This window comes from Carassius auratus, chromosome 28 (assembly GCF_003368295.1).
Source record: "Carassius auratus strain Wakin chromosome 28, ASM336829v1, whole genome shotgun sequence".
Taxonomy (NCBI): Eukaryota; Metazoa; Chordata; class Actinopteri; order Cypriniformes; family Cyprinidae; genus Carassius; species Carassius auratus.
Window position 1 is genome coordinate 6,691,311 of NC_039270.1, and position 26,424 is coordinate 6,717,734.

The 26,424-nt window shown below is 37.2% G+C and overlaps 2 protein-coding genes across 2 annotated transcripts in view; one reads left to right on the forward strand and one right to left on the reverse strand.

Moving 5' to 3' along the window:
• The window catches only part of pitpnc1a (phosphatidylinositol transfer protein cytoplasmic 1a), a 68,868-nt gene extending 52,212 nt beyond the window's left edge, over positions 1 to 16,656 (reverse strand). The window contains exon 1 of the mRNA XM_026207452.1: positions 15,983 to 16,656. Coding sequence (XP_026063237.1) covers positions 15,983 to 16,030 — 48 coding nt within the window. The 5' untranslated portion in view covers positions 16,031 to 16,656. The remainder of the gene's footprint in view (positions 1 to 15,982) is intronic.
• A 1,343-nt stretch (positions 16,657 to 17,999) lies between these two features.
• Positions 18,000 to 26,424, forward strand: part of helz (helicase with zinc finger) — a 63,367-nt gene continuing 54,942 nt past the window's right edge. The window contains exons 1-8 of the mRNA XM_026207454.1: positions 18,000 to 18,151; positions 22,385 to 22,591; positions 23,217 to 23,253; positions 24,014 to 24,138; positions 25,378 to 25,434; positions 25,658 to 25,706; positions 25,844 to 25,919; positions 26,146 to 26,344. Of these exons, the coding sequence (XP_026063239.1) occupies positions 22,403 to 22,591; positions 23,217 to 23,253; positions 24,014 to 24,138; positions 25,378 to 25,434; positions 25,658 to 25,706; positions 25,844 to 25,919; positions 26,146 to 26,344 (732 nt within the window). The 5' untranslated portion in view covers positions 18,000 to 18,151; positions 22,385 to 22,402. The remainder of the gene's footprint in view (positions 18,152 to 22,384; positions 22,592 to 23,216; positions 23,254 to 24,013; positions 24,139 to 25,377; positions 25,435 to 25,657; positions 25,707 to 25,843; positions 25,920 to 26,145; positions 26,345 to 26,424) is intronic.

Genomic DNA, 26,424 nt, shown 5'->3' on the forward strand with positions numbered 1-26,424 from the left:
CTTTTCTACTGCTAAACTTAACGTCCCAGAGCAAATCCATTAGACATAAAAGCACCCACAAAAGTGTTCTCTGGTTCTCAATTGATCTGATCTAACTTAAGCCATGGACCCAGAGCAAACGTTACTAAGAGAGGGTCATTTTCATTCCTCTAATGGGGCATTATCAGCGTGTGACTGTATGAGATATTTGGATTAGCTATTTTTGCTCTGCTTTGACCCAATTTCTTTTTATGACGACCTTCATCTGGCCATAATGCTTCCAGAACAAATCTTTCAGTCAATTCTGAGGGATGTTCATGTTGAAAATTTATTGGCTCTTGTCATAAGGACTTCAATGTATTAATATGCCCATTCATCACTGTCTACACTACTGCAGTGCTCACAGATATATGACTTATTGTAGACTAACTTTGGTTATTATAGCTGTCAATATTTTACTTTACCATTTTGGTTCTCATTTTCAGTTTAGGTTTTCAGGAGAAAGCAATTTCATGGATAGATAACTCATATCTTAGATTACTTGTGGATTATTGTGATGTTTTTATCAGCTGTATGGACTCTCATTCTGGCGGCACCCATTTACCACTGGTGAGCAAGTGATGTCATGATACATTTCTCAAAATCTGTTCCAATTAAGAAAGTCACCCACATCTTGGATGGCCAGAAGAGGAGTATATTTCAAGCAAATATTCATCATTGGGAGTGCAATTCCTTTAATTTTTAAGTTGGAAACATCACACAAGTTTTAATGAGGCCTTTGTCTTGCACTGATCACACACACACACCTTAGCAATCACAGTACAATTGTGTGTGTGCTCTCTTAATCACTCAACACTAATCAGAACAGTCATTTGATGGTGTTACAGAGCAGTGGATGTGAATGCAAATGTTGTTGAGAGGCAAATCTTCCCCAGGAGCCTCACAAATATAGTGTGACACTGAAGCATCACTGAACACATGATCCTCAGCTCTCCAACCAAACTAATTTTCCACTTTACATTTCATATTCAATCAAATTAGGCAGTTGTAACATCGTCTTTACTCAGCTAATATCACATTTATTATTAGGCTAATTACATCAACTGATGTCAACAGCCACCAACATCTAATTCTCATAGAAGTGATGTTTGCTAATGACTGGAATATGCTGCATGACATCTGTCCAGATTTTTGCCCCAACTTCCGGACTAGAGAAGTCAGAGCTAGTCTGCAGATTTGAATTCTGAGATTAAAAAAATTACAATATGAGAAAAGTCCTACTAGTCCTAATAATGGGATAAAAATCAGAAATCATCCCATAGAACGTTTAAATGATTGTCATGATGATTAAATGTCGATCTCAAATTTCAATTTATGTCAAAATTCCCATTTCTATCTCATAATTATGCTATAATTTAACTTTGTCTCAATATTATGACTTACTGTAGTATTTCATATTTCTGTAATTCTTTGTCACTTTTATGTGATTTACCAAAGCACGTAGTTTTTCTTACGTAGCAGAAAACAGGCTATAGCAACACCGTTAAAATAACCTAAGCATTGTTGGCAGTGGTTTCTGTTCTAGTTTTATTTCATATTTTCTGAAAATGCCGTTTAAAATTTAGTTTAAAAATAAAACGTGTTCTCAGAATAGTGAAATCATGAAAAGCAGCTTAAATTGGCTTCCTTCGGGGAGCTGTGTTAATTATCTGAGTTTCTGCATGTGGGCAGACTGGCTGTATGTCTTTAAAAATATAAAAATATGTAATTGATATGGCTTGGCAGGATAGCACTGAGCTTGAGCGTGGGTGGTTGACATTTACATTTAACATTTTACATTAAAGCAGGACAATTTTGTGATAATGAAATGCTTTATATTTTTAGCTTTTTTTTTGTTGTTGTTGTAGGCTAAAACCTGAATGCATCATATGGTGCAACATATCACAAACTTAAGAAATCTAGGACTGCTCTGTTTTAAAGGCTGTCAGGATCCGTTTCATGCTGAGAAATTAGATTGAAATGAGAAATGGTATTGTTTTATAATTGTTGCAAAACTATTTTACGAGGAAGTGCATTATAACAAGAAGCTATAGTATAATAGTATTGTTACCTTATTTTTTATATAATCTCAGTATAATGACATGAATTATGTTCAATGCATCATAAGGTGTGACATTTAACAATGCGGTTTAATGCTACAGTGCACTGTACTACAGACAATGTTGTGAACAATCTGTGGCTTAACTGAAATTGCATCCTATAGCAGCATGCAATATGATAACAATGCTTTCTGCATAAATAATGCAGAATTTATTAATACTGAATGTATGCCCTTTATTTCCCTTTATCAGTCAAATGTTGCATTTCTCTCAGATAAAGATGATGTCTTCCCATTATTGCAAGACATTTCCAGTAAAGCAATGTTTACTTTTGACAAAATATAGCAATATTCAAGTACACTGTGACAATTTAGCTATTTTTGAATAGCAGAAATTTGAAAAGCAATACACAGATAACTTGTACTACTTTTTTGTCAACAAAACAAAAACAAAAGAATTACAAACACTTCTTGCACCTTAAAGGAATAGTTTAGCCTACTCTACTCTAACCATTCAAGATGTAGATGAGTTTGTTTCATCATCAGAAAGGATTTGGAGAAGTTCAGCATTACATTACTTGTTTAACAATGGAGTGAATGGGTGCCGTCAGAATGAGAGTCCAAACAGAGGATAAAAACATCCACAAGCAATCCACACCACTCCAGTCCATCAGTTATTGTCTTTGCAGTAAAAAGCTGCATGTTTGTAAGAAACAAATCCTTCAGTACGATGTTTTTAACTTTAAATCATGGCTTCTTGCCAAAGTACGTAACCCATGAAATAACGCTTCCTCAAGTAAAAAAAAAACTTAATCCCCAGTTGTTGTTCTCATTAAAATTCATAAAATTTCATAAAAAAACTGTTTTGGGCTATTTTTGCTTGTAAACGGTGCTTAATCCGTGCATCTGAATCAGGTGAGATGACCTTTCTACCACATAAAGCAGTACTATGGATAGAGGACTCGAAAACAACAATTTGAAGTTAAAAATGTCTTGATGTATTTGTCTATTACAAACAAGCAGCTTTTCACATGTGGGTTATTGTGAAGTTTTTAGGACTGGAGAGTATGCATTGGTGAGCAAGTGATGTAATGCTAAAGTATCAAACTGTTGTGTGAACTATGCCTTTAAAGCAGAAATAAAAGCTATGCTTTACTGGTCTCTAAACAAAGGAGTTAGTGTTGTGTGTCACAGATTGTGTGTTGGGTCGTCAACACCCCCTTCACTGAGACAAGTGCTCTGAATGTCTGTGGCCTGTCAGCAGCGCTACTGTCTCGAAACAACTGATGAATCCATTTCAATTATCTCCTCCTCACACATCAGCACATCACACTGCTGTACAGCTCTGCTCTGCTCTGATCCGTGCACCTCAGTATTGACTTCGATCGACAGACCACCAGTCCTGTTCAGCGGCTGAAGGTTTCTGGATGTCTTTGTTCTTAGTTTGAAGGAGGTGTCTCTTCTCTGCCGAAGTATCCAACTGTATCAGGTGGAGGATCATATGACCTTTACGGTCTATCACTACATCGTGTCAGTGTTCACTGTTGGATAAAGTTGTGCTCTGCCCAAGTACAGCACGTTGCATCAGCAACAATATCTGTCGCTCATCAATGGTTAATGAAAAGGTTGGCTTGCTAACAGCTAACAAAAATAGGTTCTGTTAACATATATCAGAACAGAGACTAGCCCGTGACATGATGAGAGGTGGTGCTGAAGGAGGGGTAATGTAATGCTATCAGTTTACCTCATGTTTCATTCACCGGTGATAAAACATTACAGTACATAAGCACATAACTTTACAATAACAGTGCTTTTCATTCTCGCTAGAATGCGCTGATGTCTGCGCAAACAGGGTGCGCAGAGGCATACAAATATATTTTGAAAGGCAGGCAGGACAGCCTATTGTAATGTTCGGACCGAACATTTTGATTGGACGAACGTTTTATGGCCCTTTGCCTTCCGCAGACGACATAAATAAATATAAATAAATTTAGACCACTTAACTTAGTGATTGCTATCAGGATTATGAAGAGACAAAAAAAAATCTGAACCAAAACCCTGCCTTAAAGTTCCTTTCAAGCATGTTTTCTGGATGTTCAAAATGTCACATTTTTCAAACATTTTAAAAAAACTTTTTTCCCTTGGTTATGTAAATCTTAAAAAGAAAACATTGAGGGAATTTGGCATTTGATCATTTTGCAAATATTATTGGAAAGTTACTTTTAAATGTTCTCTGAAGTATTAACGTTTTAAAGAAGTTAAACTTCAGAAAAGCATTCCATGAACAGCTCTGAACAAACGTTCTATTAATGATAGTAGTAGAACATTTAAAAAGTTTTTTTTTTTGAAAACCTTGCCAGAATGTTCCTGTGTGTTCATACTGCCGTCGAGAGCGTCAAAAATCGCTCTGGCCGCCCTGTTCACAACGCTGCAGAAAGATTCATGAGCGCTCTGACGTAGATTGATCTTGTATTAAAAGTGGCCAAAGCAAACAAGCTTGTTGATCTCTGGAATCCACTCAAGCGGTGGACTTCTACGTTCTGATTGGTTGCCATAAAGTTGCTCTGATTTCACCTCTCCTCGATGCTCTCAACGGCCAAGTCGTGCCGCTCCTCATTTCTGAAGACAGTCTGTTCCATTCAGATTGGCAAATTATATGCAGTTAATTCTGTAGTGATTCAACTCTTTTTTGAGTTAAAGACCATAACAACTCAAAAAGACTCAAAATCAACATTTGTCAGGATTGAAATTATCGGTGGCTGCTTTTATTTTCTTCACAGTCACCAATGAAGTCAGACCTGGTTATAACGGTTTCCTAAGAAAAGCGCAAAACCACATATCACAAATGCAAAATGTTATTCATAACTTAATAAAATGTGAGGATCTTTTATATGCACTGATTTGGGTGGAAAATGTCTGATGTTTCAACTAGGGGGCCATTTAATTCACCCCTTTGTCTTTAAAGAATTATAAAAGTGTGATTCATAGACCTGGAAAAGTCATGTACTGTACGCAAACACTTTTTATGAATAATACATTTATTGATTTAGATTTTTATAGGTATGTCAAGCTCTAAAATATTTGATGAGGTAAAATGGTTGAAAAAAATTATTTTTATTTTTGTAACTCTTTATTCCTTATCCTCATCCTTATCCGGTAAGTCACGAAAAACTGAAAAAGTCATGGTGCACTTGAATATTGTTTTTGGAGAATGGATGGCCACTTATTTAAACACATTAAAATGTGTTAAACTGGTCCAAAAGTACAGTACTTCTCTCTTATTCGTAGCAGTCAAATTAGCTAAAATATTTCATAAATAAAGAGTGGAGGGATGAGTAGAAGCTTGTGAATGACAGGTCTTTGGTTTCTGTAGCGGTTCCTTTGCAGGTTCGGCTGGGCTCGGAGCTGCTTAAGTGGCTCCAATTCAGTTGGTTTCACACTGAAAGTGTCCAAGTCAGTACTCAATTTCTCTAGGATATGCGACAGCCAACGTCTTTAATGACCAAATCAGACCCATGCGCCAATGTGTAATCACACCAGACCCAGCAGTCACCAGGATGTAGATAGATCAGCTTCCTCGATCATTAGTCCCATCACACTGCTGTCTGATTGGACCACCAGAGCAGATCATGCCTTAAAACTGAACCCACAATCTCCAACATCCCCTCTCGTCACTGTGCCATCTTCTACAGGACTAGCTGACATACACATACCAAGACAAGCAGCGTTCTGACATGTAAGTTATGTGAACGCTCAGCTTACACAACTCTCGTCTGTTGCATTTGGCATGGGTTTATAGGGGTGTGACTTTACAATGCCCCCCATCTGAGCTCTTGGACTGATGGCTCGGGCCTGACTCAACAACCCCACAGTCCTCCTGAAGGACAGGCCTTGCACAGGTGGTGCTGCCAGCATGGCGTCGTCCCCACAAACCACACCGCTCCTACTCTGACATCTGTTGCTTTCGTCTGCGGGTACGCTCTGGTAGACAAAACTGCAAGAAATGAAGCGCTGACTTGACCTTGTGCTGAAAGGCTACCTGACTGATGGAGGTCCGTCAGCATCTTCAGGTGAAAACAGCGCTCAAATAAACGAACAAACCACATTTCCATGAACTGCCAGTTCCCCTGAAGTTAGCCTGAGGCAGTAATGTGCTTTAATGACACAGATTTCCAAGTAAACAAAGGCCTTGTGTTCGCTGTGGGGAATAAATAAATAAAAATTCTCGTAATTACTGTTCCGTGTATGGCAGGGCTCGACATTGCATTTGTCTTGTGGAAAAGGGAAACTGCCGGTCACTTTGTACAAAACATTTTGGCAAGACAAGATTCAGCATACTGAATTTACTGCAAAATGGGAGAGTTTTGAAAAATACAAGTTACTGTTCACAAAGTAAATGTACGTTTTCACTGAATGCTGATGGCCAAAAGACCAGGGATCCCCTTGTCAGCTGCTTTTATCAACACATTGAAGTGGAGGAAAGAGAGGCAATTACAAAGGCAAGCTCTCTCACAGACAGAGCTGCTCTGAGTCTAAGAGTCAGGGGGCTTCCTGATTGGAAGACTTCATTAGCTGCTCTTGTGTAGCAGAACACAAGCGATCGAGTGCCTGCTGACTCACCGACGTCTCCGATGTGTGATGTGTGATAACCTTCAGCTCACGTTCTGCCAAACACCTCCATACTAGTGGGACATGTGCTTTGTGTTGAGTTCAGCTTCAGTGAAAGAGAGTAAAAGACAGGAATATCCCTTCATTTACATGACGGTATGATCTGAAATATGCATGCTATTTTAGCCTTGCTGAGCAATGCTTTTGAAATGTCTTGGTTCTGAGCTGGAAAAAAACAAAAAAAAAAACAAAGTCTATGGCTACTGTCAACTGCAATTTTACTTCATGACAATATTCCCTTTACAGTTACTTTACAAATACTTGTGTTATATGCAGAATTCAAACTTACATTTCATTTCTAATAAGAAATATATATTAAAAACGGTTAATTTCATTTGGGATTATTGTGTTCCTATTGCATTCTGTCTGTTGTGCCACATTTATTAAGCGAGAAGTTCCTCAAAGTCTGAGAAGTTTAACTAGCAAGACTAACTTGCTCTCAGCATTAGTTAAAAGTACTTAAAAGTACCGACCACGATACCATACGATACATTCGGTTTCTTCATAGACGTTTTTCAAATTTTAGTACCGAATGGTATTGCAGTCGGTACTTTTGACAACACTAGTCAGGGTTAACCTTTATGCTAGATGTAAACAGAAATACTAGGCTACTGTTCCTTTAAGACTGAATGCATGGATCCAAAAAACTGACACACATCCGGTTTTCACTCAGCTGTTTAACACTCCACACTCCGTCATTTCAACATAATTGTGTGTGTATCTGACCATTCAAGGTTTATTTCCAATCACTACAAAGTCTCTAGATGCATGTTTCAGAGCTTCTGTCTCATCACGGTGACCTTCAAACACATGCATTTCAAATATTATCACGCTGCATGACGAATTGCATCGTGGCAAACCATGTGTGTGATAAAAGTGCTTTATATTCTTTGCTCTGTAATCTAGTCAATGAAAAGTGCTGTGGGCGTTTCTCCATTAAACAAACAGCAGCTCATTACCAGCGCAAGCATCATGCCCAAGCCTTCAGCGGTGCTTCTCTATCACTGCCACTGACATCAGTTTAGCCCTCGATCCTTCACACCTTATAAAATCAGTCTGCGCCTCAGGTGCTTGTGTCCAGTCTCAGCTCCAGCTCCCAGTTTTGATGTGAATCTGAGGCAGACGATGAAGGAATCATCTCAGGGGACTGTGAGTTCACAGAGGACGTCAAGATGTCTGAACTGATGCAGTGATCACAGGTGGACAAGATCTTAACATTTTAAAACGACTTTAAAATCAGACAGAATTGTTTGCATTGTCATAATGCTAATAATAATTAACTATTAATCATCATCATCTAGGTGGATGATGATGCTTAATATGATGGGTACATGATGATTATGACAGTAATATCATTATTACTGTTCTATTACTATTTAATGATCTTCTGTTGGTCTTCCACTGTTGGTGTCATCAGGAAATAGGAGACACGATGATAAATGAAAAACACAGATGAAAGTTATCTGTGATGGTGAAGTCCAGTCATGTTTGAAGCATCAGGGATCATCCAGATGCTTTCTTCTCATCAGGCCCTTGTGCGCCAGGCTATATTTGTCTTTGCACTACCACTAATGTTCCCCACTTTCATCTGTAACCTTTGTGTTTCTGTCAGGGGGCCGGTGCAGGGTCAAACACCTCTCGCAGGGAAACACTGAGCAATGATCTGGGCTGCCAGGAGTTGACTAACCGCAGGCGACGGAAACTTAAGAGAACGTGAAGGATGTGGGCGAACAGACTGGGACCAGATCCATTAACCACGTGCCCAGCAGCAAATCTGTGTGAGACCTCCAAACAACCACAAAATTAACTTCAGCAGGAGCTCATTCATAATACAACAGAAGCCAGCTGTCTACCTCCCTGACCTTCAATTTACCGCAGGCTCAAGGGCCACAGCCAGTTCATATACACCAGGAAAAAAAAACTGAGATAATGTGTACACAGCGCAATTATAGGAACTTAATTTTTGGAAACCAATTACGTAATACAGATTACATGTGATCGATTACTACCCTGCTCTAGTGTCAATATATTATAAAGATGAAAATAATATTAATTTGGTATATTACCATATTTTCCGGACTATAAGTCACACTTTTTTTCCATAGTTTGCCTGGGCCTGCGACTTATAGTCAAGTGTGACTTATTTCTCCAAATTAATTTGACATGAACCAATAGAAAACATTACCGTCTCCAGCCGCGAGAGGGCGCTCTATGCTGCTCAGTGCTCCTGTAGTCTACACTGAAAACATAGAGCGCCCTCTCGCGGCTGTAGACGGTAATGTTTTCTATTGGTTCTAAATAAATGCGACTTATAGTCCAGTGCGACTTGTATATGTTTTTTTCCTCATCATGACGTATTTTTGGACTGATGCAACTTATATTTAGGTGTGACTTATAGTCCGAAAAATACGGTAATCTTATTTTTGCTAATATTAGGGGTGTAACGGATACGTATAGCCTACGTATTCATACCGGAAAGTTTCAGTATGGGTCTTTCGGTTCGGTACACATGTTCACTGAACAAATCATTTTAAATGATTCAGACAGTATGCCGTTTTCGTGCTCTGAGGCGGCACAACAGATCGCTGTAGGAATTCCTCAGTTGGATCATACCTTTATTTTTACTACTAGTTTTAACGTGAAATAAACATGAATGAACATCTCATGTAGTCGCTTAATTAAGGTTTCATTTGCAGAAAGAGTCAAGACGTCAGCTTGTAAACAAAATGTTACATAGCATTTCAGTTAGCTCAGGCAAGTCATTAGTGTCCACTAGCGATGTTACGTTGAACTGCAAGCTGGTTGAAAATCGTCTCAAATATGTAACGATTCAAATCAGTTGAGATGCTAAACAAATCGTGAAACAATTGGGGTAGGAGTTTATATGAATGCAGAATGCATGAATGTCTTTAGAAAAGTTTAGATGGCATTTTCTTTTCATCTGGCCTCTGAACGATGCATATTGAAGTAGTGTTCATAAGTGCGGCAGCTCTTTGTTTACAGCGTTAACCAAGGAAACACTATATCATTGCTGTTCATAAGCGCCACCTGCTGTCAGAGAGTGAATTTGTGTCTCATTCAACTCTCTGCTATCGTTCAAATATGTTGTATGTATAGTTTCACAAAATTAAAGTCAGACCATTCAGTTTTTGTTTCAAATTTTGAAATTACACAGTCTTATTTAAATTAAAAACTGATCATGTTGCATGTATGCAGCATCTTTGTTTGAATATTGATTAAAATGCAGTGGTTGCCTCTAAAGAGCACAGACAAAGCCTTAGTTTATTAAGAGAATTCTTTTAATTGAGTAACTTATTTTATGTTTTTTATTTTTTAGTTTGTTTTAAAAATTCTATCCAGTTTTGTTATCTTTCAATTTCAGAAAGACACGTGTAGCAATAGCCTAATAAACGGAAACCTTTTCATTTCCTGCATAATTGAGAAAATCAAAGTGTGAATCAAATCGAATCGTGAGTTTGAAATGAAGTCAGAAGTGAAAACTAGAGAATACCAAGGTAATATTAATAATAATGTTCATATTTTTTCTTTCTTTTTTTCATACATTTGACAGACTTTGGAGAAAAAGAAAGAAAAAACATCAAGGCAATCTAACCCATTCTGTCCATTCTTTTTCATTTGAACTGAGCAGTCCATTACATGCGCCCTACACAAGTGAACACCACGGATCCCTGCTGTCCAAATATCACCACAGTGAATACAAAAAAAGCATCAGGTTTTGTCGGGTCTCGGTCCTATTTGAATCACCACTGACAGCCTGCAGTAATAAATTAAGATCGGAGGATTCACTTCAGATGTTTCCAGCTCAATCTATGAGCTGCTAAAATAATTTGGAATAAATTTACAGTGAGCTGAAGCTGTGATGTGTTATAAAGAAATAAGACGATTCACTGAAAAGAACCTGAACACAAAGGCTTGATTATGAACAGAGCTTTAAAAAATACATGCAGGGGATATGAAAGCAATGTTTAAACGATAAAAGCTTAAACCGGAGACGGGTGATCCCAAAGATGTCAGGTTTTATGGCTATAGGAGGTTTCTATAACATTTCTATCTTAAGAAATGTTTCATGATTCCAAATAAATATGAATGCGATCCACAAACATATGTGGAGTTTTCAGAGAAAATGAATAAATGTGATTGGCTGGAGCAAGAACATTCTGCGGTCTCTTATATGATTAGCTTGAGTAGATGGCAAGTGAAGTCCATGAATTTGTGGATTTGAGTGCACATCTTGACACTAGAAATGCTTCAAAATCCACAAATGCATGCAGTGATTCACATACAGTATGCACGGGAAACATATCACAAATTAATGCCAAAAACAATATTTTTGTTGATAAATGGCAAAGGCCGTTTTATTTATTTGTGAATTTTGTAAACCTCCTAACATATAGGGTAATTTTGGTATTTGTGAATTTGTTTGATTTTTGGGAATCTCTTTGCATTTGTGGACCATACTCTTTTACGAAACAATTCTAGACAGGCAACAGTGTGCAAAATTAATTCATCTGCAACCGATCATCAAATTAGTGTTAAAAGAGCTCCGCGATGGAACATGCAGTACTAGCTACACCGAATTTATATGAATACAGCATTATCGAGTAAAGAATGGAAACGAGCCATATAGAAACACTGAGACACCATGATCTAGCAACCACCTAGAAATGTGCAGAAAGCCACCCAAGCAGCTGCATAGCAACAAAATGGGACTCACAACAGCCTTGCATAACGGCAGTGGGGTTTTCAGTCAAGCAGCATTCGCTACAACTATATATACACATTCATTTCTGCATCTGGAAAACTGAACTGAAAAAAGTAATTACCTAAAATTGAAAAATTTAATTGAAAACACTATTTTTAAAAATTAGGGCAAAGGAAAAATGCATTAGGCCAAAAAAAAAAAAAAAATAAATAAATAAAAAAAAGCTAACTATGACTGTTTTCTAAAGGGGCGGTTTGAACGTGCAAAATTTTTCGGATGCCACTGTGAATATGGGCGGGAGCAGGTTATAATGGTCTCTCCTCAGTTATCACAAAATGGATTAATATGAGCTTGTATTGTGTCTTTTGCGATGGCGTCGAAAACATCTTTTATATTGAAATCTCAGTCTCTCTCTTTACATAAATATAATTAACATCTGAAGACTGCGTTGCTATTTTTTCTTTTTTTTTACTCAAAACCTTTCATGCGTTTTGGCCCTTCATTTACATGACAATGGTGTTTTGGGGCCTAAAATTATGCAAACTTTTCAAATTCTCAAATTTTTTATTTTTTTTTATAATATCATAATCGTTTCCATGTAAACTACAAAAACGTGTATTTGTAAAAACGGTGATGTCATACGCATATGTCGGCATCTACTAGGGCTGGATAATTAATTGAAATTAAATTGCGAAGGCAATAAATCGTGATTTGGCAGAAGCTGCGATTGTCCTGTATTTTTCAGTGAAGCACAGTTCTGTGATCCACGGTAAATCTCCATCCAAAGCCAGAGGGCGCTTTCAAGGTGAAAATACCAATATGCCCCGAAGAAGAAATCCAGGAAATGCTCAATCACTGCAGCTGAATAAACAGAAAATTGAACTGCTTTCATTGATTCAGTAAGACTAATAAACAGACGTCTACGGCAATATATGGTTTATCGGAGTTCTTATTATTATAATTTTCATAATAATAAAATATATCTATAATGAAATGCTAATCGACATGGCCTTTATCACTGCTTAGAATACAATGAAATACTGTGTGCCTTAATAATTCTGTTTAAGAATACACATCTCACAGAAGGATTTATTTCAAACACTCGACTGATGTTATGAAGGGAGTTTGGAGTAAAGACATGTTATTAAATCCGTTATTTTCACACACTTTCAGATGGAGCAGAATTGACTACACAGAGCTGTAGTTCACTGAGAAGATACAGCTGTCATTATAGCGAATGGTTTGTCAATTTCATAATCTCACGATTATATCTTCTGTGATTATGAATGCGATTTTGCATAGCTTGTCAGAGAACTACAGCTCTGTGTAGAAAATACTGCTCCACCTGAAAACAGGTAAAGGAGATTTACTACTAATCACAGAACCGGCTTTACTGACAAAATGCACATGACAATCACGATAAATTGAATTCGATAAATCATACAGTCATCTTATCTACTGGTCTGGGATGCATATTACAGCATTTCAGTCCTTTTCGAGGATCCAACTGAGTGGGGATCTAAACATGAAGCTTTACAAAAATGCAAAGGAAAAACATTTCCATTTTAAGTATTTCGTTGTTGTGGAAACATACCCTAAATGTAGGCTCTCCAGGACTCTCCAGGGTACTCCAGTACATGCACACTCTTCAAAACGGCACTTTCATTATCTTGACAAAGATGAGGGATGAAAAGTGTATATATATGGAATGAAAGATAAAGTTTGTGACTTTGTAATGCATTTTAGCTTGCTTTTTTTTTTTACTCAAGAGCAGGATCTATCCAAGTCCATCACTTCATCCAAAATCTCACACTTCAAAACCTTCAGTGTCTAGTGAAAGTCATTACAATCCAATTTTAAGAGAACCTTGAGTTCCAACAGAAAAATGTCCAATTAAAGCAAAGCAAGCATCTTTCCTTGCACCTGTGAAGCCCCTGAGCTTCAGCTGGCCACGGCTTGATTTCTCACCTTAATAAAGATGTTACTGTATTTATTTCATAGTTGAGACAGAATAATTGCTGTTGAATAAAACTGGCAGTCAACAGAAAGGAAAGTATCATTCTTTAATTGAGATCTCTTGGATTATCATAAAGTTTTCTCCCAAACAGCAATGAGACCAATGAGAAAAGAAAATGGACATGTATGCTTAAAGTCTTCTTTTTTAATCAAATTATTTGCTGAATCAGTTTCCAAAACACACTGAACGATTCATATCCAAAATGGACTGATGATCTGAGCTGTTCTCACTGATTTGTTAAATTGTTTAAATCAGACTCAAAATGTCTCAAGAACCAAGAGAACCGCTGAGTCTGTGCATGACCGAAAGAAAAATCCTATTTAAAGCGGTGCTGCAAATAAAGATCTGTTCAAACTCACTGCATGTTAACGCCCATGCATCTTCAGGGCTGCTGTAGCAGTTTTAAAATGATAACACTAACATGTCTGCACAGCATTTTTTTTTTCTGTTTTCTTTGTATTTAAAACCTACACGGTATATTTTGCTATTCACTTGTTTGCTTACTTGACTTATCAGTAACATTGATATCTTACTACATTCACTTTATTTATTTATTTTGATAATGTATATTTTGGTAATAAAACAAAATTACATTTAAAATAAAATACCTAAAAGTTCAGAAAAAATATCTTAATATAAATGCAAACATAAATATAACATTTATATTAAAACTATAGGAAAAAATAGAAATATGTTCAGTACATTACCAATCAAGAATTTTTTTTTTTTTTTTTTTTTGTAAAAATAAGAAAACATAAAAAGAAAAACAAGGTATGTTTTCTAAGGTATCTGTAGCAAAAAATAAAATACCAAATACCAAATAAAACAATCATGTCCTGGGACGAGATGATATCTAAAACTTACTCAAGCTCAGGAGAAGAGCTTTCATTTTATCATCTCACTCATGCAGTCATTTTTTTTCTGGCATCCCTCCACAACTGATTATCTGTAATGAATTGAGTCAGGCAGGCGACCTGGAGGTCTTTATCACTCAAGGCCGATAAATGTTACAATGAATGTTAGTTCAGTGCATGCATACAAAGAGGGTAACTCTCTACAAATACAACAGAGACTCACACTTGTTTCCAAGAGCCAAGAAAATGTCCTTGATGGCAGTCAACATGTCATCTGAAGACATCTGGGAAGCCGTGATCTGTTATCGCGCCATCAACTCAGCAACCTTTCATGAGACCTTTAATTGATCAAACAGATTTTAACTAACAGTCTCAGCCGTTGCTAGGTAAATCAATCAACCATAACGTCTGCAGATGGCTGTCCCCTCCTATTAAAACACACGCCCATGTCCACAAACATATCACAGATGTGCTAATAGTTTTATAATGATAATCAAGCCATCAGAATGTCGTGCTAATTTGGGGTCTAGCTTACTCTATTTACAGTATGCAAACGGATGTATAACTAGATTTGTGAAACACGGATATTAACGATGACGCTTGCTTGAACACAAAATACATCTGTGGTGTCAGTCAGCAGATGGGCTGCAGAAGCACAAAGCCACATGACGGGAAGACCGCAGCCACTCTGATGCTGTACTGATAGATCTGATCTCAGATCCATACCATCCAAATACAGTCAGATTCAGGCAGTCCATCTGAGATGCAGATTCATGCGCATATGCACCAACTATATTCCTACCTAGTTAGTGGGAACACAAATTGTCTGGATATTAGTTCTCAGTGTTTAGATCACATCAAAAGCTATCTGTATACACACACACAAGAGACTTTTCATTATATACATATATTCATTAAAATGTTTTCCTTCATACATCCCTTTGAAATGGGTGCTTATAGCTTGTTTTTTAATTGCCAATAAGTGAATTTGGTCAACTTTTTATGTGCACGCGTGTAACATCTGAACATCAAATCTGATTTTATGCTTTTTATGGATTGAACATCCAGACTGATGATAAATATTTGTTTCCATAATATTGTTAGGATATGGATCCAGCTACTGTGGATCCAAACAACCCCAATGTAATGCAATCAAAACGGTGCTAATCTTTTATTTACTTGAGAGATGAAAAGATTATATCGGCCTTCCGTTTCAGTAAAAACACTGGTTTGATAGAGAGGCACTTATAAAGCAGCCTCCGTTCCCATCCGATGACTGCAATGAAAAGTTGATCAAAATAATCATCAGCATTTTGTTTTCCCATTTAAAAAATATCTTAAAACCGCACTAAATGAACAACAACAACAACAACAACAACTCAAAGTAGTAACAGGAACGGAAAGTTCTACAGCTCCACCAAGTGGATTTAACTCCAGATCTTTCTCTGAGAAAAGAGGGAAAAGTTGCACACAACGAAACTGAAATAAACTGTACTCTAATGGACAAAAATGTAATTTGGGCCACATTAATTAGCCTATAATAAAAGTCAATGGACTAAATAGTAGGCTACGCCACTCTACAAATTAGTTACTGGATATGAACCGTTTTCATATATTTTCACAATCACTAAATATAAACTTACCTCTTCCACTGTTAGTGGCATGCATATCCGGTACTCCTTCAACAACATTGTCCTCTCCTTGTGATTCCCACGCGCTAGATCGAGTGCCAGAGATCATTTAAATCAATTCAGCCATCTGGAGATGAATGCAATCACGAGTTGTCATAGATAAAGATGGGAAATATATCAGTGCAGTTCTGTGGGAACGCGCTTGCTCGGCGATGTGTGTTCCGCGCGCAGCTTGTGATGTTGTAATGAAGTCACTCTTGGAATCCGCCGAGGCTCGTGCGCTTTTACGCACAGGGAAACGCGCCAGAAACCCAGCGGAGAAGACGACTGTCGCGGTGTCTCGGTGTTTGTGGGGGGTTAAACTTTAGAAAGAAGCGGGTCTCTGCTCTCGTCTTCTTTGTCACGTAGCCCAGCGCCCCGTGCACCTGTCCCGTCCCGCTCCGCGTAGATGATGATGATCATACAGTGATGGTTTGCGTAAATCTCAGAGCGAACTTGGTGCAGCTGGAGTTAGCGTCATTGTTTTCCTCGTCTAGTGAAATGAGAGATGCTGTCGTTTCCTCCGCTTCGCTAACGCGGGATGGTAAGTTTGCGAGGAGAAAGACACGCTGTGGCGGTGTGCTGCAACGCATCCTAGTCTTTTCATCGGATAATACCGCCTTCAAGCGACAGGCGGCGCTGCTCACTACAACATTACACACCAATCGCAGCAAGAGACACCGCGAAAAAGAGTTGATTTGTTTGTTTGTTTTGTGAGTTTGTTTTGTGAGTTTGCAAGTGGTATATGCTCTGTAACATAAGACACTACAACATGTAACGTACTGTGACAAATATTAAATAAATCAATATTCAGTAAATGTGTTAGATTGATGATTCATCAAGGAATCCAGAAAAAGTACAGTTTTCAAAAAATAAAAAATAAATACAATTAAAAATTAAGTAACAAAACTGTTTTGAGTAACAGTTAAACATTTTAAACATTTTTCCTGTTTAAAATAACTGCTTCCTATTGGAATATATTTTAAAATGTAATTTATTCCTGTGATATCAAAGCTGAATTTTCAGCATCATTACTCCAGTCTTCAGTGGCACATGACTCTTAAGAAATCATTCAAATATGCTGATTTGCAGTTCAGGAAACATTTATTATTATTATCAATATTTAAAACGGTTGATTAATTTTTTTAGTATTCTTTGATGAATAGAAAGATCCAAAGGTCAGCATTTATCTGAAATAAAAAGCATTTGAAACACTGTACACTATACCATTCAAAAGCTTGGAGTCAGTATATTCAAATCATTATGTATTTATTATTAAATTATGAATTTATAGAAAATAATACTTTTATTTAGCAAGGATGCATTAAATTGATCAAAAGGGATGATATAGACGTTTATGTTTCAGATAATGTTTCATTTTATCTTTTTCAGATAAATGCTGTTCTTCTGAATTTGCTGTTCATATTATATTTTCAATATAATAATAATAATAATAAATATTTTTTGTAATGATGCTAAAATTCAGCTTTGAAAACACAAAAATAAATTACATTTTAAAATATATTCAAATACAAAGCAGTGCAAACAGTAAAAATATTTCACAATATTACTGCTTTTGCTGTTGTTTGGAGCAAATAAACGCAGGCTTGGTGAGCAGAATAGAATTATAAAATAAATAAATAAACATTAAAATTATCGCTGTCCAAAATCTTTTGACTGGTAGTGTAAGAGAAAATAATTGTAAAAAATAATTAAAAAATCCTGCAAACTTTTGACCAGTGGTTAGAGTGAAGTTGAAGTTCTATACAAATAGATTAGAAATTTGTATAAAGTGTCTGAGGTACATCCAATATTACTGAGCAGAAGAAGAAAAAACACACACGCACCGTCAATATAATAAAAAGTATTTATTTATATACAATATAAAAGCCAATTATTAATTAATTACATTATTTATTAAATAGCCAAGCGTTACTAATTACACAACTCCGTATGAACTGCTCTTCTACATGCCTTTATATTTTAGGAAGGGACTGGCAGAGAGGAATAAAATCTAAAAGCCCCCTGCTCTGAAGTGTGAGGGTCCTCTCTGGCAGGAAGCAGTGCGCAGAAAAATCGGACCCATAATGCATTGCGACAGGCTGACAAGTGGATCCAAGATGGCGTAGAAAGTAAAGCTAGGTAAGTGCAGACTTCCTCTAACACCTTCCTGCGGTGCACCGTCCGCCCTCCTCACCTCCGCCAGCCGTCTGTCCCGACATCCAGATGCGGCTGTCAGCTCGCGTGTCCCGAGCGTCAGAACGCGAAAAATCGCGGCGCACTTCTGCACGATTATTGTGATGATGACAAGGCCCGAGCGCAGCTGCGCTACACTGACTAGCAGCTAAAGATGCTCGCGTCTAACTGCGATCCTCGCGTCACATCTTGTGCCGTTCACCACACACACGGGCAGATGCGCGAGTGCAGGGTGTATCTGAGTGAGAATCAGTGCGGATTGTTATGTTAATGTTGCAGGATCGTGTGAATCTGTGTGTCCGGGGGCGGCTGGAACCCAAGGCCAAGAGAGCAGCGATCATCGCAGTCCACAAACACACATTATAACCTTTCCCTCTCGTGATTAATCGTGATTATCAATCCCTATGCTAGCCCCGTGCTCATATATCGCATGTAACCGCGCACTATGGCTGGTTTGGAGTGTGTTTGCGTTGATTTGGCCGCACACACGCAGTTGTTGTTGTTCTCCGGGATGGACCGGACACAGTAGCCGTGTTTCCACTATCGAGCTAGGACCGGGCGTGCTAGTGCGTGCCAGGGCCAGTCGCGTTTCCACAGTCACTTCCGGGGCTTGATCGTGCCTCGCCGGGGCTTCCTTGGGGCCAACGGCCAGGTTTTTTCGGCCCGACGAAATCCTTGGGCCAAAGCGGGCCAGCTGGGGCTAGAGGAGGGGTCACGAACAAAGGCGGAGTTTCTCCGTGTCTGGAGAGCGTCAGCGCGGATCATTTCAGAAAGAAAACAACTTTAACACCAGCATTAAAGACTTTTTAAAATCAGTTGAGCTCAAAACTCACTCTTAGTCAGCAGCGAGTGTTTGAAATAACGTGATCCGATGTGGATTACAATCACTAAACAAGGCAGAAATATTTATAAGCGATGTAAAAGACTATGCACGCTAAACATTAACGTTACCATAGTAAATATGGTAAATATGACCGCTTGAAGAAATCAGACGTCAGCTTCTTATTCTCTATCACAATCGTGTATTTACTAACTTATATTATCTATCACAAGCCTTGTCTCGAGAGTTTAGCTCATGTTGCCTATTATAAAAATATAATAATGTTTTTGTTCGGGATCCTATAAAAATAAAGATATCATTCATTCTTAATGTGACGTATAGGCCACTGTGACTACAAATAAACAGAAACAGACTCTACTGAATAAGCAGGCTATTTTCATAAGCGTTAAAAATAAATAAATAAAATATAAAGTGTATTTATGTGCGATTAATTGTGAGTCTTGATAAATTAAATCATTATGATCAATGTATCACTTATTCTATAGTTAAAACATCATGCTTTTGAATTTGAATAAAAAAGCATGCAAACAAACGGCCGCTTTTATCATGTTCGTTTTGTGATCGCACATGTTCCAGAGACTTATTTCTTAGTTTTCTGATAACTTCTCTTTGTTAGTGAAATAATGAGGTTGCATGACGTTGTTCTGAGAGGCGTGTAAAGGGCGTGTTTTAGTGACGTGCAGCGGTGCTTCAAGCTCCACTGTGGAAACCCTGCGCTACTCTGGCCTCGGTGCTACTGGCCCGAGGCTATGAGCCCTTCCCGGCCCGCTTTATTCCCTGGCTCGCACTGGCCCGACAGTGGAAATGCGGCTAGTGGCTGTGCTTCAAACCCTAGCGGGCTGTCTTCCCAGACACCACGGCTGAGCGACGTAAACGCTTTTTCCGAACGTTCTAATGGAACGCTGGAAGCGAGCGTCTCGAAGGCGTCTGGTGTTCTCTGGGTAGGCAGCTCGCTAGCTTTTGAGACGCGACCACACACTCGCACTCAGACGGGACATCTATTATTAACTGACCCGGAATCCAAATATAGAGTGTTTATATATTTTACTGAGGCTCAGTTGCCTTGTTTGGCGCGCTGGAGGTTAATTAGATGTTGGTTTGAGAAGACTGTGTGTTATTGTGTGATATCGGACAGTCCCATTCTCTGTGTGTAGTGGTGGGCAGAGCGAGGCTTCATGAAACACTGAAACAGTTGAAGCAAAGTGCCGTATTTGTTTCGAGGCTTCGAAACTTTACCGACACCCGTCTCCACGGTGACACCTAGTGGCCAATTGCCCATGTTATCTGAAACAACTTTGACAACAAGCCATTTAAAAATAAATAAAAATATTTTGTTTTCGTTAATGTGGTGATATTTTAAAATCCTATAATAATATCCTATATAATCCTATATCATAATAATAACTAGGTTATTTTGGTCATGAAAAATGAATAAAACAAATAAATCCACAATGGTCTAATTTTTTTTTTTTTTTTTTAAAGATTTTTATTCAAAAATATTAATTGCTCTGCTGTGGAAGGGCTTAGCCTACTTCTTTTTTTACTGATAATTTCTCCAGCCTTAGAAAAAATCCTCTCACAAGTGACACTTGTTGCTGGCATGCATAGATATTTTTTAGCAAGGACATACAAATGAGGAAAAATCACAGCTCTCTCTTTCCAGTAACTTAGTGGATCATGGGTTCTTGGCAAAAATGCATCTTTTAGGTACTTTTTAACTTCTACTGTGGCATCTGCTGTGGCACTGTGTATCGCCTGTGTGGTTTGTTCCCGCCCCTGTCAATCAAACGCAGACTCGGCAAGCGTGCCACCTGTCGGTCGAGACACTTATGAAACGCGCAGAAGCTTCGTTTAGCCATAGTCACGTGACATGGGTGTTTTGAATCACAGTTCGGAGCAGTGTTTCGAAACATCTACGCTTCGGGATCTCGACACTGTGTCGAAACGTTAGTTTCGCGTCAGCCATCCCTATCTGTGTGTGGAAGTGAGAGACACTCTGCACTCTCTCTGTGTGTGTTATACATGGAAACCAGACTTAATGCAAATGTCAACAACAGTACAGTTATGCACGTCATGTTATATGTTTGTCATGTGAGACTACATCAATATTGTTTTCGACTTTCTATAGGCAAACTTTATTAACAACTTGCAGGATCCAATGGATTTGATAGTTGTTTACAATTAATTTCACATTGAGTTATTGCGATCATTAACTTATAAGCATAAAGTAAATCAATTTGTGTACATTTGTTTTATATATCATATTTGCTGATAGCTGATAAAGTTTCCAGTTTATTTTTTCTTGCAGCCCCAGACTACATTACATGTAATAATGCAAAATAAATCTTAAGATAAAAGCAGCAGTGTAATTAAAATTATGTAAAGCTTAAGCATTTTATGTTTTGGTGGGCACAATAGTAGTTACCTCTTAAAAAAATATATCGATGTGTTTTATATATATATATTCCAGGTTTTATATAATGCTTTATATTCAAAACCATCTTAGAGGTTAGTATAATTTTTGCCCATATTTTTGGACAAAAGGTTTAATAAGCATTATAATTATTGTTGTTATTATTATTAATTATAAGAATGGTAGTATAAATGCATTCACCAAGATTCAAGTACAGTTATTCTTACTGTGGTAAATCTGGTTATGTAGTGGGTTTTGGTGATCATAGTCAAAAAGAAAGAAAGAAAGAAAAACAACAGGCAAATTTTGTTTGTACAGATGCCATTTCTCCATATATGGTTTTACATTAGTAACAATAACTGTATTTATTGTATTTTGTTGGGGACTCTAGTTTCCATAGTACATTTACAAAGCGGTGGTATTTCTGGTTATTTTATGGTACATTATAATTTAGAAAATCATTTTGATTTATATTTAAAGTTAAGCCCGTGAACGAACAAGCTGTTGCTGGTGTCTAGTCATATTATGATCAATATAATATAAATATAATATTTAGCTTTTAGATTAGTGGCTTGGGTTTTGTTTTAGTTTCATGCAATACAATATTTGGAGCATCCACTCAACAACAAAAAAAAAAACAATGTGGAAAAAGCGTTCACAGCAGCCTCCACTAACTCAGCCCAGATGGGCGTTACAGCTGTGACCTAATTATTACAGAAAAGGAAGAATGACTCCTTACTACAACAGTATTCGCACTACAAACCAGTGCAACCGGTGGGGAAATGTGTATTTGAATGCCCTTTTATGTGAGTTTTAGCTAATTCTTCAGATAAACGAACTTTTGAATGTGCCTTCTGCTTTTATAGTTGTATCTGCCTTGAATAATAATCATATTTTGAGTTGTTTAACCCTTTGTGTCTCCCAGAAACTCTGTCCCAGAGTCATGGAGGACAGGAGGCCACAGAAGTCATGTGACGAGGCCATTGGATCATTAGTGAGGCAGGAGTATGAGGCGGCAGTGGCTCACAGCACAGAGGCCCTGCTGGCCATGGGGCCCCGGACCCTGGCCCCCAGCACGGCCTTCCTCCGAAAGCGTGCCCTGCTCTACCGCATAGCAGCACGACTCCAGCTGGTGAGGCTGCATGTTTCCTTAACTCTATTACTGAAGTGTTTAGGCAATTCATGTGCTGTGAATATTTTATTTATTTATTTTTATATAGGTTTTAATTTTTGTGGTGTTGATGAAGACGTAAAGTGGCAAAGCAGCACTGAAGATCAGACTTACACTTCAGACTTTTAAATACTGTTTTGTCACTGTTGCTTAACCCAAAATAAAACATTATTCCCATTTGTATGGGGATGTGTATGCATTTATTTTTGCACAAAAAACAACAACAACAACTGCTGTGTTCTTATTTAAGAAATATAACCGTCTTTGAAGATGAGCTTGACTGCAGACTCAGTTGTTAGTCTGTAAATGACCAGGTTCAAGAGTCAAATAACTATAAAACTAGCATCTGCTGAATGTATTGTTTCTGGTGAAAGGTTCGAGTACTTCAAGAAAAGTGTTAGAAAAAAGTCAATATCAAAAATTAAGAACTGACTACATTTTTGCTTTAAATGCTTAACTATGAATTAACGTGGACCCTATAATTTTCACTATAATTTCTTAGTTATTTATGCACCCATTTATAGGATACATTTTTGATTGGAGAGTGGATAAGTAACACATGACTTGTGCTTTTTTGATTCAACAGAAGGACTACGATCAGGCTGATGAAGACTGCAAGCATGGTAAGATAACAACAACAACAAAAAACTATCATTATCAGCAGGATTTACCATTGACCATATTATTTGGCCTCTTTTAGTATTTTTTATTTATTTAAAAAATATATACTGTTAAGTTATTTTAGGTTGAATCTGTGTACATGTTTTTTAAAGGGATAGTTCACCCAAAGCGAAATATTCTGTCATTATTTGGTCACCCTCCACTTGTTCCAAACCTGTATGAGTTTCTTTGTTCTGTTGAGCGCAAAAGAAGATATTTTGAAGAATGTTGGTAACCAAACATTGACAGCAGCCATTTACTTCCATAATATTACAAAAAATAATAATATGGAAGTCAATGGATACCAGCATTGAAAACAACATAAGAAATTAATTCTACAGGTTTGGCGAGTGAGTAAATGGCAAGACAATTTTGAACTGTAACTTTTATATATATATATATATATATATATATATATATATATATATATATATATATATATATATATATATATATATATATATATATATATATATATATATATATAGTTCATGTAATCTTTAATCTGTTAGAATTAGCTTCTCTCTCAAAAAACTTTTTTTTTAAATATATATAGAAGTGTGATCATCTATTTAAAAAGATGAAAACAAGATGAAACGTAAAATAGTATGTCATATCAAAATTGCGATACCTGTGAAATTGATAAAAGGCTCTACAGTAGAACCATGGCTCTCATCAGACAGCTCTCAGGATTATGGGGTGTGTTGGTGTGTTTGTTCACAGTGTTTGCTGAGGAACTAGGGAAGGAAGAGGGCAGTTTCAGGGCAGGTCTTCAAAGTATGCTGCTGGATGGAAGCTTACAGGAAGTGTGCAGCGTTCTCTCTAAAGCTCTCTATGGAGAACCACTGGTAAACCAACTCACAATTCCTTTCCAAATGAAGTAGCTTCATGTATTGTGTTTGAAATTGACATGATATACATCTTGGATTTTATCATACTTGTAAAAGCTTTTAGATGTTTTTTTTTTTTTGGAACTATAGAAATTTCATTTTAATGAAAGGAATTTTTGACTAGGCTGTAAACTTTACACTGTAAGACTCACAGTTTTGCTCTCAACTTTCTCTGTAAACTTTAAAGTTGCACTTTATTTTTTTTATTTTTCAAACCTTACAAACTTCTAAGACTTACAGGTTTACAATTGAGCAATATTTACAACTGGACTATAAACTTCAATTTTGCTTTAAATCCTTTTTAAGTATTTAAAAAACATTTCCTCTCAATTTATGGTGCTTTGAAAGCTTTACAATTTAACATCAATTTTACATTTGTGAAGTTGTGCAATAAGCTTTACATTTGCACTGAAAACTTGCATTTTCCCCCAAACCTTACAAACTTTTAGGATTTACAGTTGATCAAGCTGGTCAACCAACAGTTGGACTATAAACTTCAGTTTTGCTTTAAAACTTGCCACTTTTTCCTCTAAATGTAAGGTGCTTTGAAAGCTTTATGATTTTGGGCTAAATTTTACAAATGTTTATGCCACAACTTTACAATTTAGAGTGAAACTGTAAAGATTTACAAAGCATCTTAATTTAAAAGCAAAATTTTATAATTTTGAACTAAATTGTAGTTTAAGTTAAAACAAAATAGTAAAGAGGTAAACAAAACTTGGACAAAACTGTACAGTTGAGAACAAAACTAATGTTTACAGTGCACTGTTAACTTCAGTTTTCTCTTAACCTTAGGTGTTCTGAAAGTTTTACAGATTGGTGTAAACATTAGATTTTCACTTTAAGCTACGATTTTGTCCTCAATTGTATAGTTTTGCTCTAAGTTCTCTGTAAGCTTTACAGTTTGCTTTTAACTTTTACAGTTGTGCGGTAAACTATGGTTTTAAACTTTACAATTGTGCTTTCAACTTTAGTTGCTTTGAAGAATTTAGAGCAAAACTGAAAATCTTAGTAAAATTTACAGTTGCTCATTAAACTTAATTTTTGCTCTAAACTTTACAGTTGTGCTTTCAAATTTAGGAGGTTTACAAGCTTTACAATTTTGCCCTACGTTTTACAGTTATGCTGTAAACTTTACACTCTACACTTTTTACCTTGAATTTGCTCAAATTCACTGAAGCATTTTGGTTGTCACAGAATGGAATCATGACTAAAGACATGACAAGACTGAAGAGGCTTCTTTCAGAAATAGAGGTCAGTTTAACTATTATTGTCATCTTATATTTCCCATTCTTAGTCTTTACACCCAGTCAGTGTCACTTCTGTTTTAATTTCTCTGTGAAAACGGTAACCCTTGCCTTCAAATGACTTTCAAGAACTAGTACCTCTCACCACAGTTTTTGTGAATGACTGAAAGACATGTTAGAGAATAGTGTGTGTTTTTGAGTATGAGTCACGAGGTTGGTCTCAATTGCAGGCTGTGAGAAGTAAAATGCCGTCAGAGTTGGGTGAAGAGAACGAGGAGGGTGAGTCCTGCTTCAGTTTCACAATACATCCAGGATCCATTTTCGCCTCTGATATTCTAGCTCTTATATGAGCTTGGGTGTTTGCACTGACATGCTATCTATCTTTTTTTTCTTATTTTGTGATGCTCTTCGGACAGATGTTCAGGAAGGCTGGCAGTTTCGTGCTCCTCCTCGAGGGGTCACTAGTAGTGAGGAGTACACATTGTGTAAAAGGTACACTAGTCCTGACAGCAAATATCAATTATTGTAGTGGTGCTGATGTCAAAAATATTCTTACTTTTATTGATTTGTAAGTCATTGTTCTGTTTCTAGATATTTACTAGCATATTAATCTAGAAACGTATGTTGCTTGGTTAAAATAGATTTCCTTAGTAGATTTTCTGCATAGTTTACCTGTGCATTATGACTGTAATGTGCTGTTTTGTTGATTTGCGGTCAGGTTTTTAGAGCAGGGTCTGTGTCGGTACGGAGCTCAGTGCACCTCGGCTCACTCTCAGGAGGAGCTGACAGAATGGCAACGGCGCTACGCCTCCCGACTCATCCGCCTCAAACAGCAGCAGGAGGGCAAGCACTTCACCGAGAACTACATGGAGGCGCTCATCGAGAAATGGATCAACTCCCTCACCCCAGAGAGAGTGGTACAGTCCTCTTGACACTTGAGAGATGTTTTGTTTCTATCCAAGTTGCAACCAGTTTACTTAAGGGAAAATTAAGTAGT